Below are 19,553 nucleotides of genomic sequence, written 5' to 3'. Positions count from 1 at the left end.
GACTCAAAACCATCACTGAAGTGTAACAAGGTAACAATGACCCAACATAATTCTAGAAATTTTATATGACCCAGCATAATTTCTAGAAGAATTCTAGAAAAACATTGGTTTTCCTACATTATTTGCTGCTTGATTCAACTCATACAAAAACTTGACTACACCAAATTATTACTCACTACCACATCAAACAAGAGGAAGCTTTTTAAATTGCAGATAAAGTCTCATTGTTTATTTACTTCTGTGCCCTAATATTGATAATTAGAAATGGGAAAAAAAAGCTAATTAAAAGATAGGTAGCTTTGAATTGTTAGCAATTTTTTCCAAACAGGCACAATAATGCACATGACAAAAATGTGCAAGAGAGTTCTCTGAAATACTGCTGCAAAACAGAAGGCACATGACTAACCAGATAAGCAGCTTCTAAAAGGAAATAACCTAAATAACTTATTTCTGAATAGAACTTTTGAGAATAGGTCAGGAATTCTGGTAGATGCTGACCCGTTTTTATCACAGTTGTGCCACAGCCTCTATTTGCTCCCTGGATGCAACCATAAGACTGAGAATTTTCTGTAAATGGTTGAAATGATAAATTGAGTAAGGACTGTCATGTTCCCATACAATAATCACTATATTTTTCATTTAGAAACATTTCATTTAGAAAACATTGTCATTTAGCATGATGCAAAGATGTGCAATTATAATGTACAAGTAATGGATAAGCAATATATATATTAATATTTGACACATGCTCTCCTACAGAATCAGACCCCATTAAAAGGTAAAAAATAGTACTTATTACTGTCTCCTGACTTTGTCATAGCTGTTCAGATCCCTGTTGCTGTGCAAGAGATGTGATATTTGCACTTAATTGCATCATTTGAAACCCTTAGAAGAGGGTATTCTAATGATTAAATCAATGTAAACCAGATTTCAGAGCCAAAATAATCAAAAGTCTGACCAAGGCAAATGTTCTCAATAAAGTGAGCTTGCCAAACACAAGTGCTAATTAACACCTGATTCTAATTTGGTGATTGTGAAAGTGTGGCAATGAAGCCCTATGATTCTGCAAGTAGAAATAACATTGCTTTCCCCTATTAGTAGATTGCATGGATTGCCCTCGTGGCCAAAATTCCTCCTTTTGATCCATTCTGGGTACAATCCATGAGAGTAGAGGCAGCTATGCTCAGGTTGTACAATACTTCCCTGGCTGAAAATATTTACTATGCTTCCCCCAGCTGTAGTGGTTCTGAATGAAATTTGATCTCCCTCGATGTCAGCTTTCACGGACAATTTTCAAGATGAGAAAGTTCAAAATATCCCACGGACTACAAATGGCAGAAACACGTGGTTATGTTCTTTCACATTTCCTGTTATGATGGATTCTGATTTTTGAGGGAGGAAGAATTCTCCTTCAGTTTTCCAGAATTTTCCTTCAGCAAGTTTTCTCACGGGGAGCTCAGGACTTCCTGGGTAGTGTGGCAAGCCTTTCATTCAGCAAGACACAGGGAACAAAAGCAGATGTAGCAACATGTGGCTAATTCCTGCAGTCACTGGGCATTTGATCAGTCACCTGGATAACTCAGGGTTTGCCTTGAGTTCTTTACCATCTTCATAGTGACACACAACAGACCAACCACAACTTGGCATTAGATAGGATCTTTGTTGACACCCCAAATGGCCAGGACTGGTTTTGCAAACAGAAAAGGGCCGAAAGGACAATTTTCCTTCCTGCATTAAGCAATGAGTCTTCCGAGTAGACACAGCAAGTCTCCTCTGGACAACTGCAATACTTCAGACCTTGAGACCATCAATCCAGTGTCATCTCCCAAAATATTTTTTTTTATTTCTTAAGTGCACTCTCTTTGACACTCTCACATTTCTTTACATGAAGGTAGCACCACTATACCCCAGTAACTTTTACAAAATAAAGTTACTGCTGCTTTAGACCTGAAAGTTGTGGCACTTCTCACTTGTGACGTGCCTAAAATAACATGCAATTGAACTCCATGTGTGACATACACAAGTAATTACCAGGGCACACAATATATGAAGCATCTTCAAAAACAAAGTCACATAAATTTAACTTCTAGTTGATTGTTGGTGAACCCAGTTACAAAATCAACACCGTGTGTATTTGATCTACACAACAGCTACATTATACCATCTACTGATCCTTTTAATGGTTTACTCAGTTTACTTGGTCCATCATTAAAAAAAAAATATGAAAGCCAAATTTGTAAGTGCAGGGTCTACAGAAATATTTGAAAAGACTCATAAGTATTTTATTACCTCTGCAGTGCAAATGTATTTGACTGCCTGTTTAAAGCAACTGCAGTTTGTTCTTAATGAGGGTGAATTTGCACTATAAACGGCATCCCCTCTTTGGAAACAATACTTCCTTTATCTGCTTGTGTTCAAATGCTCCTCCCAGGGAAACCTAACTTATCTGTTTCATCTTAAAACTGGAGCTGCCTGTCAAGCTTTGACAATCTTTAGATTCTTTTGGAAATAGGAAGCAACCCATTGTGTTCAAATTTGCTCTTAGTGACAGCTGATCCCACAGGAGCAACTAGTTAGAAAATAATTGATAGCACTTGAAATAGAAAGGACGGCAAATCAGGTGTGACAAGTTTGCATTCAATTGCAGCTCTAAAACTAATTGTCCAGTTAAGAAATCAGCTTCAAAAGGGGGGAAAAAACCCCAAACTTAAGGGGAAGGAAATGAGAAGTTTGTTTATTGCACATACACTTTCATTCTGACAATATATTCCTCTTTAAAAGGCAGGTCTGGAATAGGCAGTACATTAAAGGGATGGGCCCAAAGCATAGCCTCCAAACCGAATACTCCAAACTTTATGACTCAAGCCCATCTGTAGTTTGTTATAAACAAGTCATAAGGCATAAATGAAAAAATCTGGATGCAGAAGGACAGAGGCTCGATCCTGGTACTATTGAAGTGAACAGAAAATCTCTTGCTGACTACAGAGGACTTTGGATCAGGCATTAAAATTCCAGAGTAATACTGGCACAGCTTCAATCGTGTGAATGTGTGTGAGCACTTGTGCATATACACACACAGCCCAATATTAGAGATTTTTAACCCCAACTCTTATGTCAGACTATAACACCGGATGTCAAAAATGAAGATAACATGGGAGGAAGTTTACTTTGATGAGGAAATCCCTAAATGCTGTTGAAAATATGCTTGGAATGGTTAATTAGCATGTAGGGGCTTTGGAGGAAATGATATCTTGCAGCTTGACCATCATCTTTTTGCCAGGTTTCCCTTCAATTTATCTCTTATCTGCAGGAAACTGTCTCACAGCTTCTGAATCTGCTGTTGGCTAAAAAGAGAAAAAGGACAATGACTCATTGTTGGGCAACAAGACAAGTTCTGTTTGGATTCTAAATTTCCACATTAATATGAGTTAATGTCCTATCTACTGTACTTCAGCCCATCCAGGGGATATGCAGGGTGGGCTCTGAAACCAACCAAAAGTGAAAGCTCCTCCACCAAAGCAACAAACAGTAAATGAAGAGAAGATGTAACACCCAAAGGATGAAAACACTGAGTAAGGAAAAAAAAAACCCAACCTGCTGTATTTTCTATTATTAAGGCATCCAAAAGGCCTAATAATAAATGATAGTATATTATTTCATAATAAATGAAAGTATTGTAAATAATGGGTAAGACAGGGCGCAGGAGCTGATGCCCACCCAAGTTATTGCTGGTCAGATAACATTAAGCACTTTGACAGCTATTTTCTATTCCAGGGGATATTTTCATGCACAATCAAAGGTAGGATTCCTTCCTCTGAGGCTGGTTGAGGGCTGGCAGTGAAGGTCTGCTTAGACACACGTGGTGAGAGGGGTTGGTGCATCCAGCAACCACAAATAGGGATCGGGAAGATCACTGGAGCATGCCGGCCCCCGGCTGGAAGTTCCTATGGAAATGCCGAGCTTAAGGAAGTCCTGGGGGAGGGACGAAATGCATCAGACGATCCCCAAGCCAACACTAATGAGCACATCAGTGAGAGGATTAAGAAGGGATGGGGAGGTGTTTCTCCTACTCCCTCTCCTGCAGTGATTGCTCCAGTGTTCAGAGGTGTGGCTTCGTTTGGGTAAGAAATAAAAATTCAGCAGCTTCTCCAAATATTACATAAAAGGAAAGAATTACATAAAAAAACACGACCTAAGCATGTAAATATTTTTTCCAGTTTTGCTGACCAAATCCCAAGCATGTCATGCATCCTGCATTTTTTATTCCCCTGTCTCTCTCTCCCCAGTGTTGAGCTAACATCTGAAATAAGAGTACACAATCAGCATGTTAATAATCAAGGAGTCTTCTTGCTGCATTATGCAGACATCAGAGGAATTTCTTCCACTGTCTGATGAATATTATAAACAGGCCCATTTATATTAACAGGGCCTTGTGTAGCAAATCCAAAAGTGACAAACCAAACAGCTTTAAGTGGTTGCATTCCAACCTCAAAAGCTCTGAGCATCAAACATCACTAGAGACCTGCATCCTGGCTGCATGTGAGGGAAACAAAGAGGCCCATGCTCTGTTGGGCTGGAGGCTGGGTGCTGAAGCAGATGACTGTGACAAGGATTTTTTAACTGCCAAAGTGACACTGCAAATGCAATCTGCTATTGCAGCTGGGCCAGGGCTGTTGTATCAGTTACTGAGAGGGAAGGCATTTGTTCTGGAGAGAGAGAGAGAGAGTGACACTTCAGGAAGATTTACATCTGAGTCATCATCTCTGCCAAGCAAGGGTGTCCATCAGCTGGCTGCTGCAAACACTGCAGGATGGCAGGGAACTCCTACGGTCTGTGACCACCGTGGGGCTCCTGTGCTGCCCCACCGAAGGAAAGGTCCCCTTCCTGTGGGCTGAGGACGAGATGGCAACTCTTGGACTTGGAAATTGTAATAAACATTCCAAGCATGTGGCCAAACTGCTTGATTTACTGCCTAAAATTTAACATTTAGGCCAAAATAGGCACAGCTCCTTCTCATTCCTGCATAAGGTGCTTCCTCAAAGCAGTGAGGGGTGAGGGGAATAGCAGGAAAGGAAAGAGAAGAATCACTTGAATGTCCCTTTTTTTACCCTGCTCTTTTCCCTCTTTACCTTCTTAGTCTCTTGGGAGACTGGGAATCCTCCTGGAGCAGCCTGACATGGGAGTGGGATATTCTCCTTTCTGCAGATAATTGCCATCAGACACGTGCAGAGGTCAAGGCTGCAATCCTGAGGTACAGTGAGCTCTCAAGGACTCATTTCAGAAGAGAGAAGGCTGCAGGCCTGCAGGTCCCTTCGTTTCACATAACTGAATAGAAAGGAAAGCTCAGACTATCATGACTATCCACAGTTTTCTCTGTGTCTACCACTGTCATAAGGCTCATGCACCTTAGAGTGGAAGGGACTGGGCCAGAAATGCTGGGAGAAGTTTTAATCACCCAAGCTGGAGGATGCTTATTTGCTGCTTATTCCCACCAAGTCACTTGGGTTTCCAAAGTGGGGCCTGGAAACTGTGAAGGGACAGTCTTTCTCATGAGATTTCCTGTTGATGCTGCATCCAGTAGCACCGGAAATATCACAAGAATAGCTTTTCTTGTGGTATTTTATTACTTCTGCTTCTGCTCCTGACCAGAATTGGGAAGTAGAGGGGTGCATGGGGGAGGGTCTGCCAAAAATTTGGAAATGACAACAGCAAGAAAGGTCATTCACTCAAGTCTTAGGAACTGCTTGCAATCTGCTCCTATTTTATTTAGACACATTTACGTGATGCTGCTTTTAAAAGCCATTCACCCAAGGCTGGCATCAGCACCCATTCAAACACGGATTGTCTGTGGTTTAGCTGGGAGTTCTGCTGCTAAGTTCCTCTAGAGAAGTGGCTTCTGTTTCCTAAAATGTTTAACTGACATAATCCATCATCAGAATAGACCCAAAAAACAAAAAAAAACAACAAAAACCCAAACAAAACCAACCAAACAAACAAAAAATAAAAAAAAAAACCCCAAAAAACAAAAAAACCCAGAAGCCGCATCCTGCTACATCTCAGCTGCATTGCATTTATTTAATATTATCGTAGCATGATTAGCCATCTTAGACAATATAAAATCTGCTTTCCCTGGTCAAAAGACCATTTATTTATCTGTATTTACTTCCTGCTCGAGATTGTTTGACAGATGCTATGGGCAGACAAAATCTGTCTAGCAATTGTTTGTAAATACACTTGCAAATATCTTTCGGCTCTGTCAGGCAGTGGTTCTTGGTGGCAGTGGTGACTAAGCAGTGCAAGCAGCTGCTAGCAATTCTCCCCCAGCCACGTTTGCCCTTCTGAAGGCAGCCCAGGGGCTTGATTCCAGATGGGAGGGGAATGGCTCAGGCAGGGGTGGACACCTAGGAGCAGTCAGGAGGAAGGGAAAGCCAACAGCAGCTCAGGCCAGCAAAAGCTGTTTGGCAATTTACACCCTTGGCATTGCAATCAGACTACCTAAACCACATGGAACTGATTCCATTTCCTGTTTGGTTGATTTAATCTTTACAAGTTACTCCTGTTTCTTCCCGAAGTGAATTCTCCTTCACTGCAAAACTAATTTTGTTCCATTATTAAATAAGTGTTGGCCACTAATCAACACTTTGCCTTCCTGAACAAGCTCCATTTGCAAATAAACCAAATTAAAAGGAGAATAATGATGAGGAATTATTTAAAAGCCAAAACAAGATTCTCTGAGTTCATTTCCCTAATTATCTGTCACCCTAAGAGCACTTTGCTCAGTTTAGATTAGGAAAATCAAGTTTTGCTGCAGAAATGCCAATGTCATGAGGAATAAGCATGGGTACTTTCAATTCCTTTTTTTGCATGAGACTTAGGACACTTGTCTCACTTGTAAATAATTGCACTGAAGCTGGGGGAGACTATTCCATCATGGTAAAGACAAGACAGATTTGGCCCAAAGAGGCTGTTTTTGTGCTGCTGTTTTGGAAAGCTAAAGGCACATGCTGATGGAAAAAAAAAACAAAACTTCCTGTAATAGTTGGTTCCATAGCTTTTGTAACAAAACAGGAGCAAATTCTGCACCAACAACCTGTGCAAGCAGGACAAAAATAATTAATTTTAAAATTACAAAATTTTTGTCTCATTCCTCACTCCCTCACAGCTGCACAGATATTCCAAAGCACAGTTTACAGTTCAAAGAAATTTTTGTTGTAGAATACCCTGGCTATCAGCTGCACTCTTCAGAGGGCTCCACTCCCAGTTGTGCTTCCCTGGAGTTGCCCAGCACAGATTTCCTGTGCCAAGGAAGATGGTTTGAAGGCAGCTCCACTGTTTTTCCCTTTTTTTTTCACATCCTGTTCTGAGTTGCCACTGTTGGGTGGTATTTGGGTCATATCTACTGGCTGTGTGCACATGTATTGCACACCCGTCCTTTCCAGCATTAAAAGCTGCAATATATTTTAGTGTTAAAGTATAAATTTATGTTGTACAGTTGCACAATAGATAAATACTTTGAAAAATCAAGGTTAGCAGAAATTAGCTGGAAGTTTAAATAGCAGCAGATGGAATCTTATGAAGGGCTAATAAGTTATTTTGGACTGACACAATATTCAGGATCATAGAATGTGCTGGGTTGGGAGGAACCTATCAAAATCATTGAGAACACGTCAATGTCTTTTCACACACTTCAGAACTAGGTATTGGCATAAAACATTGTAAAGATGCCTGTTTAAACCTTCAAGAGCATGTAGCAGCTTTCACCCAGGGCATAAGAATGCCTCCTCAAATTAATGGCCTTGATGCTTCCTACTTAGTTGAGTAAAACTGTAAGAGTCTACCAGGAGACATTTAAGGTCAGTGGGAAATTTGACCGAAAAAGACAAAAAATCTCCTCTACCTGGAATTTGCCACAATTGAATGAAAGTGAAAATACAGAGCTGGTTTACATGCATGTACATGCATGTACATAAAATTAAAAGATTGGACAGGAATAGGTCCAGACTAATATCACCCTCCCTTTCCATGATATTCTTCAAAAAACCTGAAAAAGTCTGGATTCACTTACATGTTTCTTTGGCATTTGGGAATGTTTGGGTCTGAGGTTTTCTGCTGAAATGTCAGGCACCTATTGTTATGATTTTAGCATCTATTATTTTCTAGCACTTCAGTGGAACACAGATTTTTCAATCAGCTCAGTGTTCTCTGGATGACTTTTCAAAGTAGCAAATGCAAATTAGATAGTGAAAAACTAGAAATGGTGTGAGTGTCAGCCCACAAGGAAAGTTCTGCAGTAAGTTCAAGCTAGTTGAGGTCCTGGCCACCACAGCTGAAGTATGGGACAAAATTTGGATTTGATTGCTGATAGCCTCATAAAATTATTTCCATAACACTTGTTTTTCTTATGTTTATGAAGAAGCACAAATAGCATCCTTATTTCCCAGGATTATTTAAAAGATAAATTAATTAATTTTTGTTTACAAATCATTTGTATTTTAGACTGAATGGGGAGTGGGGGAGAAAATTAAACAAAAACTTGGATGGGCCAAGAAAAACAACTGACTTTCTTCATTCTGTTTTCAGCAAAGGATGTGAGCACGTACTCAAATCTACCCCAGTAAATGAGAACAGAAGCCCCGAGAGTTAATTACTTGTTTTGGTGCTTTTATAACAGGAAAAATCGACAGGTATAACTGAAAAGCGTGGCGTATATGGCAGTGGAGTCTGGCTCCTCCATCAGTCCCTAAGACTGGCACAGCCTGGCCACAACTGCCCTGCCACTGCAAACTCTGGCTGTGCCCAGATGGGGATCATAGGCAGCAGCACTCAGGCACCTGAAAGCAGAATTTGCCTCATTAAGTTTGAAAGGCGAGTTTTAAATGTTCCCCAGGGCAGATGGAGTGAGTGGGGGAACAACGCATCCCACTGGGGAGCCTGGATCATAAACCTGGGCTCAGGGTTTGGACTCCAGCTGAACCTTGCAGCTTCTGCTTGGCCAAATGAAATGCAATTGAACTGGAACTACTCAGTCAGTAGTTATTTGATCAGCACAGCGGACAGGCACAGACTCAGCGCTCTTCCAGCTCTGCCCTTCGAGAGGCTCGCAGTTATTTCAGGAGCATTCTTTTAAGGCACTTGAAAGAAAGCAACTCCTGGCCTGCCGTGTTATCAGGCCTGTGCATCTCAGGATCTAACACGTTTTGGAGCTGGTTATCAGTGGCAGTAAAATCAACATTTTATACGCTTCTATTCTTGTGCCATATTTGTAGAGGTTGCAGCGATATCGCTGAACAAATGCCTCTTTCATTGCCTTTCTGGAAACAAAGTTCCTTTAAAGCCTAGAAAATTAAATTGTGTTCGTCTGGGAGACGGCATGTAGACAAAATCTGCTTCAAAAGTCAGAAGGCCCCTGAGTCAGAGGAAAGTTCCATTAATTTGTCAGAGAACTGAAAACAGATGATTTCAATCAGCACCGGGGGGATGACTTCATGGCTGGGAAAGGCCGGAGCTCCGCTCCCAGCCGCAATAACGCGCGGCCCCGCAGGACGCACGCGGCTCGGAGCCTCTGGCCGCGTTGAGCCGGGCCGAGCCGGGCCGAGCAAAGCCGAGCAGAGCAAGGCGGCCCGAGCCGAGCCGGGCCGAGCAAAGCCGAGCAGAGCAAGGCGGCCCGAGCCGGGCCGGGCCGAGCCGGGCCGAGCAGAGCAAGGCGGTCCGAGCGGAGCCCGCCGAGGGCGGGAGCACGGGCCGTGAAGGGCCGGGCCCCGCGCCTCCCCTTTGGCGCCGCCCGCAGCTCCGGCCAATCAGCGCCCGGCGCCGCGGGGCGGGGCCGCTCTGCCGCGGCCGGGCCCGTCTGAGGGACCCGTCCCTGTCCCGTCCCGTCCTGTGCCTTCCCTTCCCTCATCCCTGTCCCGTCTTGCTCCCGTCCTGCTCCTGTCCCGGCCCTGTCCTTCGCTGTCCCGTCCTGCTCCTGTCCCGTTCCTTCTCTGTCTCTGTCCCGCGCCTCCTGCTGTCCCGTCTCGCCTCTGCTCCGGTCCCATCCTCGTCCTGCCCCATCTCTGTCCCGTCTCCTCCTGGTCCCCTTGTGATGCCTTCCCTTCGCTGTCCTGTCCGTGTCCCTTCCCTGTCCGAGTCCCGTCCCACCGCTCGCTGTCCCGTCCTTGTCCTGTTGCTGTCCCGCCCCTGTCCTGCATCCCATCATCCCATCCCTGGCGGTCTCCCGGGTCCGGCTCTGGGATGCGGGGCGGGGCCGGCTGTCCCGGCGCCGGGCTCGGGATGCTTTTCCCGGCCGCGTCTGCCGAGGAGAGCGCGGATGTCGGAAATAAACCCCTGCCCCATGCACCCCACGGGCACGGATGGCCCCCGCGGGATCCTCATCCCTCCCTGCTCCCCTCCTGTTCGCGGGGACATCCACGTTAGCCATTGAAAACGCCGGCTCCAGCCCTCCCGGTTTATTTCTCCCTGTCCTTTGGGTGAGAAATACGCCAAAACCTTGCCGGTGCTCTGCCCAGGTAGGGGAAGATTTGTCGTACCTGCACGAAGGGCGTGGTGTCACCACACACAGAGACAAAAAACTGCTACAGTGGCAAAAAAAAAACTCTCTTGTGTGGAAAAAGCCCAAAATCCACTCGCTCCATCGCTGCAGGAGTTGGACTGTAAGAATGTCTGAATGCACAATGATTTTTATCATCCCACTAAGATGAGAACTCTTATGAACAGAAGTAAGAGATAGGCACACAAAAACCAGGAAATGGTGCTTTAAGGGATTCCAGGCAAACACTTGTTCCCGTATCATACATTTTTTTCTTAGAAATATATATTGCTACTTCTCTCAAACAGACGATTAAGTTAAAATTTGCTCCATTATTTAAAGCAATAATTGCTGTGATTTTATATAGTGGACATACATTTAAAAATCTATTATAATTATTAATATTAATACCCTCCTAGTGAAATATTTTTTACACCACAAAATGTTTTCTGCATTTTTGCCTTTTTTAACAAGATGGGACCAAAAAAATGTTTTTACACTCTACACAAGTGTTATTTCTTCCCATCTTTGGATTACCTTTGCCACTGACACCAAGGAACTTTGAAGCAGCACAGAAATGGATGGCTTCAATCCCAGCTCTTGTACATTAAACCAACCCCAGCCTCAGCATCTTAATAGTGAAGTTGCTGAAAACACAAAGTTTCTCTTACAGGGCAGATTTTGTCCTTGCCTATTTAACTCCAATTTAGCACTAACTAAGCGCTGACAGAAGATAGATAAAATGGTTGCTGGATAGTGCCAGGAAAAATCCATCCAGCTCCTACTGAAGGGAGCAGAGAAGTTACGGATGGCTTTGGAGGAAAATCAACAAGTGGGAAGGATGGATGCTGGCCAAGAGTGCTAAGCATGCCTCACTCAACATAAAATAAAATGTATGGCCACAGTGGACAAGCTATTCCATGTCTATCCAGCATCCTCCTCCTCCACCAGCCAATATCCTGGAGTCAGCTGGGTCAGTGAATGGCTGGATTGGTGCTCTGACTCATTGGTCACTGAAATTTGCTGGTGCTCCTCCTCAGAAGGCACTGAGATTAGCAGGATCTGTCTAAGGGAATGAAAGATTTGTTGTTCCCTCTGCTGTGGTTGTCTTCCCTTTATTCCTTCAGGAAGGTCTGGCAACTCTGGCATCTCCTCACTCTGCAGCCTCAACGGACACAATCTCAGAGAAAATTAATTTCTCTGGTTTCTCAGAACCTGAAAAGACCTAACCTGGTACAACTCCTTAAATAGGAGTAAACACAAAAATAATTATTATGGAACTATTCCTCAAGAAATAAAGAAAATGCAACAAAAAGCACAGAGAAAGTAATTTTAGAAGTATATAAAAGGGGGTGCTGTCACCCTTTCCACAAAGTCAGGGACAACATTATCACTGGTTTCAGGGGAAGCAAGATGATCCCTGCTCTTCAGAAGTTTTGTTTTCTGCCTGTTCACAAAACAGACAAAGCCCCTGTTGCACATGGCTGTGTTGTAAAAGCAAAAGAGTTGATTTATACTCATAATCTGTTCAAACTCTAATGACAGAAATTAAACTGTACAAGTATCTGTATCCAAGCAGATAATCCCACTGTTCCAGTCTCTGTTATTCCTATAAAATTATATTTGTACTATTTATGGAATGTGCAGATACAGGGGAAATGTATATATAGCTGTTTTGACTAGTTCTACTGTATGCTTAGAGAAGAAACCGTGGAATTTGGGGTTTGGCATTTTAGGCAAATTAGAGGGCCCCTAATTCTCTTGACTGCTTTTTGCTGTTGTGTGGTTCTCAAGTCAGCCAGGCATCTCTTGTTGGAAGGGAATAAAATTCTCAGCATCAGCCATGTCCTCTTCAGCTAATTATCTGTAAAGCACACAGCCAGCTTCTCTCCTTGGACAGCAGAAAATGCTGACTTGAGCCACATTTCAGAAAAGCTCTGACATCTCCAAATCAGGAGGAACTTTGTATTGATTTTACTGCTTCTGTTTAAGTCAATTCTTCACACTTGGAATAAAAAAGCATTTGTAGCTTTTGCCATGAAGAAATAAGATAGAAAAATCCTTTCAATATGCCTACAAATTAAATTCAAATTTTCTATCACCTTGGAAATTAGTTTTAGGCATTCTGCTGTGTCAGCCATAGATTCTTCAATTTCTCTATGTTACATCCAGCAAGACATAAAGTATTTAATGTTTGTTAAAGCTCAGAGGTTAATGCACAGCCTGTTGGTTTGGTGAAGATGGTTTACAAATGTGGAGTCCCAGCTCCTCCAGTGACCATGAGGAATCTGTTTGCTGCTTTAACCCCTCTTTCCCTGGAAAAAAAGGACACAGTTGGCTTCTGCAGGGAGCAGGACTTTTAAGACCTGGAGACTTTTAAAATGCATTTTCTGCCGATTCTTATGCCCATGTAATGAAATCCTACACATCCAGAAAGGGCTGTGAGCACAGTCTAAAAAAACCTGTCCCTAAGCAGAAAATTCTAAGCAATGGGTCTTCTTTTGCTTTAAGAATTAGTGTCACTCAACAAAACCCGTTGGTGGGATGAGAACATCTCAAACATTCCTGGCTGTGGGGATGCCATACCATGATCTGCCTTTCCCTCCAGCACATGACTGCAGTGATAAGCAGAGTCAGATGAGACTGCTGGGCTCATGGAGGTGCCTGCTTCTGCTAGCAGGGAGTGGGGTGTTCCCCCAGCCCAGCACTGTTGGACTTGTGTGCCCTTAGTGCTGGCACCAGTGTTCACCTGATCCCTCTGGGAGCTAACTCAGCTCTCTCAGGGACCACAGGGAGGAAAAAAAAAAAATGAAAAGAAGATGTTTAGGTATTTGCTGGCATAGGGACTGAATCAGTTTGCTATGGAGCACCAGACCCAGCCTGAGTGCTGTGTCCTGCTCAGGAAGGGGAGAGCATGGATTTGCCTCTTTCACTGGTAGCACACTGTCCTTCAGCCACCTACATGACTCAATCCAAAGATTTTTGTCCAATAGGACAAAAAGCAGGCCATTTTTTAGTGTAATAACACTCATTTTCTCAATATATCCTTGCCAACATTTCCCACTTTTGCAGTATTATGGTTTTATTGGAGAGAAGACAAAATGTTTTCTCCAGTAATTCAGAATTCCTCCTTTCTGTGCAGGAAGAAAAGGAATCATCATAAACTAGCATTGTACTGAGTAATGAACCACACTTGTTTTATCACCCTTTTTTTTTTTTTTTTTTTTTTAGTATACTGGTAGTGCTTAAGAAAATCCAGTCAAGAAATCAAGCCCACATTGTGCAACATATTGAACAAGCACACAGTAAACAGCCAGCCCATGCCACCAGTGACTTTGTATGCTTGAGGATTTATAAAACCTTCAAATTGTAATATTTTGGATTAATCTAGACATTCCAAAATGAAGTATCTAAAGTAATAAGTAAAGGAGGCAGTGTTGGAAAATTTCATTATTGCATTTAAATAAATTGGTCTAGTTAGATTAAATGAACAGCCTTTAAAGAAGTAATTCTTCCTCCATTCTGTGCAGAGGTTCTCTCACAGACCACCAGTACTCAAAGTAAAGAGCCTGTGAGAAACAGCTGGATTGAGTGAAAAATCAAGAAACAGCCTGATATGCAGTCAAGCCCATTTAATTACGCTTCCTAATTATATTTCCCATGATAATTATATGTAGTATTTAAATGCAGCATGCTATTTCCTGTTCGGAGTGATTAAAAACACCCTCCCGACTGGCGAAGAGATGCCGGCAAATCCCGGGGACGTTTCAGATGCTGCCGATAAGGCGCAGCTCCCTCGCAGACAGGAAAAGCGCCGGGATCTGAAAGCAGCCGTGGGCAGAGCACCTGAGAAAAGATAAATCCCTCCCACCCTCTTCTGCATCTGTGCTCCTGGGTCAAAATATTTAAATCCGCTCCGGGTTCAGCATCTCGCTGCTGATTAGCACATCTGAAGGAGGCTGGCAGAACACCCAAGTTCCCGGGAGGCAGGAGCCAGAAATCCGTCTCCTCTTCTCCCTGTCTCCTCCTTCCTTGCCTCTCCTCTTCTCCCTTTCTCTGCGATTGTTATTCACAATTCCTGCAGCGCCTGGGTCCTCGAAGGTGTTACTCTCCACGCTTGCACTGGAGAAGAAGGAAGTTGGGAAGGAAAAGGAAAAGCAGGCAGAGGTCTGGAGGAAGTTTTGCTGCTTGGAGGAATGGATTGTGTCCCACAGCAGCAATGGGCAGAAACCCAAGGCCTCTGAGAGCTGCTCTCAGAGAATCATCAAGCAATTTATGACCTTAAAGATAATCTAGTTCCAACCGCTTCCACTGTCCCAGGTTGCTCAGAGCCCTGTCCAAGCTGGCCTTGAAAACTTCCTGGGATGGGGCAGCCACAGCTTCTCTGGGAAACTGCTCCTCTCCCTCCAAATCTTGGTGGTATTTTTGTGTATCCAGGAGTTGGTAGGACTGACATAACTGGCCTCAGGGAGAGAACGGGAGGAGGACCCCTCATTTCATCATGTGAAATCACAAATTCATCTCTTACAGGAGAGATTTGGACTCCTCATGTCCAAGCCCTCCCCCAGGACAGACTGTGCAGTAAAAAAATCCTTTGAATAAATGTTCAGCTTTTGTGTTGCTGAATTCACACACTCCAGATTTTTTCCTAGACATGAAATATTTGTCATTGTTAAGAAGGCATGGCATTTAGTTTATAGGCATGTTCTCCCGGACAATCCCAAAAGGGAAAGCATTGCTTCTTGAAATGTTGCAAAGGAAAATGCTTCCAGGAGTTGGTCTTTGAACTAAGTTTCTGCTTCATTTAACTGCTGAATTTGACAGCAGTAGAGCTCCTAATTTCTTTATGGAATGAAATACTTTCACTTCTGATCAACACGGACTAAATATATTTGTAACACTGCAGGATACTCTATGGCAGAGTTATTAATGTTACATTAGACCTAAATAAGCAGAATAATTATGGATTTCTGGGGACAATTACAAATCATATTTTAATTAGGTGGAATACAATAGGAATATTGAACTATCCCTGTTACTGTGGATGCGTCTCAACATCCAGAACAGAAATATCAGCCCATCAAGTCTTGAGAATGTTTCTTACCAAGATCAGCATCTAAAATTAGGGAGGACAACCTCAAGTCAGACTCTGAGCCATTCCACTTGATTGAACATATTTGATAGGAATAATCAGATAGGAGTAGCATTTCAATTATGCAGTACTCAGCTTATTACATATAGAGATGGAATCTGAACGCTTTTTAATGTCATCATTTTGTCAATAAAAGAAAACACAATATGTGAGTTAAGACAGCACAGGCAGATGGGAACTTCTGTGTTGTGGAAGGAATACAGGAATTTATCCATTCACTGCTAAAGGTTCCAGGCAAGATATTTAGCACACATTGACTGAAAATGAATGGGCAGTAGCTTTTAACAATTTCTCTGTTTTTGCCATTCTTGCAATTTTAAATGCTCTCGATAAACCAGCACAATAAGACACAGCTAATATGTTATGCCAACATAATTCCTATATGAAGGCAGTGTTTACTAATCCTGAATAATTCCAGATTTACACCACTCTGATTGAGACCAGTTTCTGGCCCAGAAACTTTATACAAGGCAAGTATTTACATCTGGGAACACATAAGTACCAGAAACACCAGAACCTTTGATTTTTCAAAAACCCCTATCATTCAAACTGATTAAGACATGTGTCTCAATTTACTGGTTTGAGGTTTTCCAGTTGCATTCCCTAACTCTCCCTCTCTTCTATATTACTCCTTGCTTCCCTCACTCCTCCTGAGTGAGAAAATATGCCTTTTAGGCCTTTCAAAACAGTTTAAACTCAGACCTAAAGCTCAATTCCCATCTCAATCCCATGAACCAAGCTGCTTGCACTGTTTCAGCAGTTAATTAACAATGAATGCCTGCCTTTGGAGACTGGGTGAAGCAGGGTGGGGATAAAAGATGAAGAAGGCTGAGGACAGACATAACAAGAATGGGGAGGGAGCAAAGTGGGTAGCTTATCAAATTCCACAAATACCAGACATGGAGAGGTGTTGATATGTTGCTGGGAAAACCCTGTTTGTTTATGGAGTTTAATCACCTGTTTTATGTTTGTTGTTTGAAACATGGGAGACAATGGGATTGTTTGGCCCCAGAGCACTGGAATAGGGTACAGTAAGAGTTGTACACAGGAATTTTAAGTCACTGGTATGTGTAAATTAGAAGAGCTCAGATCATTAACAGCTCATGCTCCTGCTCAAGCTGCGAGGTACCAAAGAATGTGCCCAAGGTTGAAAGTCAGAAAAAAAATTCTCATTTGTGATCCATAAAATAAACATAATTATTTGAGGTGAGGCAAAGAAATTTGGAAAACAATTCATCCCACATAGTATCTGTTAGCAAGGCACTGCCTGTCACATAGTTTGGACTTCTTTTACTTGTGTTATGTCTCTCTTCTTTTTTTTTTTTTTTTCTTTTTCTGTCTGAAACAGCAGCCAGACTGAGTGGGCAAGACCAGAGCTCTGTATCATTCTAAAAGCAACATCAGTTGACATCCTATTTCTGAGCAACTCCACTGCTTGGGTTGCTTGTGGAAGAGATTTTTGCATCCTTTGTGCCCTGCCCAGGGGACAGGACTTTAGTGCCCCATATATGAGCCGTGCTGCTGGGCTGCAAAAGGACTCTCCTAATTTAACATTTCATCACATCTAAAACACAATCTTGACAAGGTCTTGGTCCAGCAACTCATGCAGCCAACTCTCACCCTCTATCCCTGCTGTTGCAATTTAGCTTCCTCCTCAGTAATTCAGGGATGTTGCTGCCCCTCTCCAGTAAGGAAATCACACAAAGAAACACTTTTGTGTCTATATTTTCACCATAAACATCTGTAAAGTCACTCCATTATCTTTTTTTTCCAGCTCTTTCTCAGATAAAATGCACACAAATAACCCTGTGAAAAAGGAACTGTAACTTCATCTAACACCGATTGCTTGAAACAGCTTTTTTCGCTTATGTGTAAACATTTCTCAGCAAGAGCTTAACTTGGAGCCTGTTGGGGACAAGGACCCTCTATATGTGCAGCTGCTAATACAGATATTTCCTTCTCCACATGTAGATGGCAAGATGACAATTTAAAAAATAACAAATATCTATGAAATACAAGATTTTCTAAGAATCTCAGCTTTCATTCACCATTGAAAGGGAACAATTTAGCCTCAGTGTTGCCATAATAATCACGGTCCACATTCACTGAAAGACAAACTCAATATCCACTCCTGTTATTTTTTCTTTTCCAAATATTGAATTGGCAAGTAAACTCCCTTATTCTAGACAGTCTGATTAATGAAATTTGCATGTTTAGGGGTGGCTGTATAGATTAATTCAAACAAAAATAGAACACAGCCCCTCCATAGGACAAGGTCTTAGAAAGTTCATTCAATTCATAAATTGTTCCAAATTCTTACAAATGAATGTTTATTATTTTGTTAAAAGGGGAGGAAAACACCATCAGCATCACTTAAATGATGTGGCCCATGCTGTTGACAATTTCTGGTCATGGCTATAGTTTTTATGAAGTCAGAGTGATTGAAGGTGGAGGCTACAGGCTGTCCCCTGAACTCTGTGTGTGTGTTCATGTGGGCAGGGCCAGAAGCATCACACATAATAATAGTAGGATTTGTGAACCTAAATTTTAACCCCCAGCCTTGGATTTAGCCACTGTAAATTTTATGAGTTGCTTTTCAGAAACTGGAATCCAAGTCAGATTTTTCAAAATTTGTATTTTTTTTCTTTATTATTAATATTATTTCTTGACACCTACACTTGCAGAGATTACAGTCTTTGGGACAAAACCAGTGTGAGGGGTTTCTTACCTGGCCACAGGACAGAAACAGGGTTCTTTCCACAGGCAAAAGGTTCCACATGAAATGAAATTGTGCCCTTGCACAGTCTCTGAACAAGGCAGCAAGACAGAGTCACCACTCCTTGGAGACAGCTCTTTATCTTTATTCTGCCTGCGCATGGTTGATAAAGCTGGTGCTTGGATTTGATACAACATCTTCTCCATTTAAAACCAGTGTGATGCTCAGATTCTTGGCCTTTCAGCTCCGCTCTATAAACAGCTCCTGGTAAATTATCAAAGACATATAAATGATGTGGAAGCCTAAATTCTATTTTTCCAAAGGGATTTACACATATATTAGGAATGTATGAACTTAGCAGGCTTAGGCAATAAATCTAGTTGATTTCAGGAAGGTTCCTAGGTAGCTTTGATATTTTCAAAATGCAGCCCTTTGTCTGATGGGCTGAACAACTTCTTGTTTCCCTCAGCATCACAATGAAATTCATCTTGACTATCTGCCATGATCTAAAACATGCTAGAATTCAACCAGCAAAATATAGAGCATTGGCAGTCACAGCTGATGTCTAACTTGCTTTCTCCTCCCACTGAAACAATATCTCTGTATTTTTTTCCCATGAGTACAAAAGAAGCCGGGTTCACCACCAGAATGAATTGTGTTTCCTATGGTGCAGGTTGAGTGGGACCATGTAACATTTGCTTTTATTTGTCTCATTTTCTCTGACTCCAACACTAAAGCTCTGCAAGACAAGACCATGCTCTAGGAACTCCAACTCTGTTTTCATGAAGCTCAGCTAAATTGTAAAAATGTCTTGAGGTTAATTATAAGACTTTGGTAATCTAGACCAACCCTTTTTTGGCCGAAACTCTTAAGACTAGCATCAATTTATGTGCACCAACATAAAGTTATTAAAAGTTAGTGGTGAGTGACTCCATGGGACAATGTCCTTCTGAGATCAGGCAGCTTCTGCTCCAGGGTGTTCTCCAGCAGGCTGGGCTGGATCTGTCACAAGCACCCAGAGTGAAAAATTCCATTTGGATTCCAAGGCCTGTGTTTTCAAACATGTGGAGGACGTGGCCCCTTTCTGGAGCACTTGTCTTCATGCAGCCTCCTGAGCCAACAGCCACTCGTGCCCCATGGGCAGAAGGAGAGCCGGACTC

At 42.4% G+C, this 19,553-nt stretch overlaps 1 protein-coding gene across 21 annotated transcripts in view; it reads right to left on the bottom strand.

Moving 5' to 3' along the window:
• The window catches only part of LOC110469629 (uncharacterized), a 217,000-nt gene that overhangs the window by 25,028 nt on the left and 172,419 nt on the right, over window positions 1–19,553 (bottom strand). For 19 of the 21 annotated variants that reach the window (XM_085579897.1, XM_085579907.1, XM_085579899.1 and 16 more), the window contains one exon: window positions 785–18,657. The exons of 1 other annotated variant lie outside the window; for it this stretch is intronic. In XM_085579897.1, the coding sequence (XP_085436023.1) occupies window positions 9,464–10,789 (1,326 nt within the window). In that variant the 5' untranslated portion in view covers window positions 10,790–18,657 and the 3' untranslated portion in view covers window positions 785–9,463. Of the gene's footprint in view, window positions 1–784; window positions 18,658–19,553 lie in introns of those variants that run through there. One more of the 21 variants, XR_014955509.1, reaches the window with a different exon arrangement.

This window comes from Lonchura striata, chromosome 5, assembly GCF_050655825.1.
Source record: "Lonchura striata isolate lonStrDom1 chromosome 5, ASM5065582v1, whole genome shotgun sequence".
In the NCBI taxonomy this organism is placed as follows: domain Eukaryota; kingdom Metazoa; phylum Chordata; class Aves; order Passeriformes; family Estrildidae; genus Lonchura; species Lonchura striata.
The sequence above is the reverse complement of the archived record's forward strand: the minus strand, read 5'-3'. Positions and strand labels throughout refer to the sequence as shown.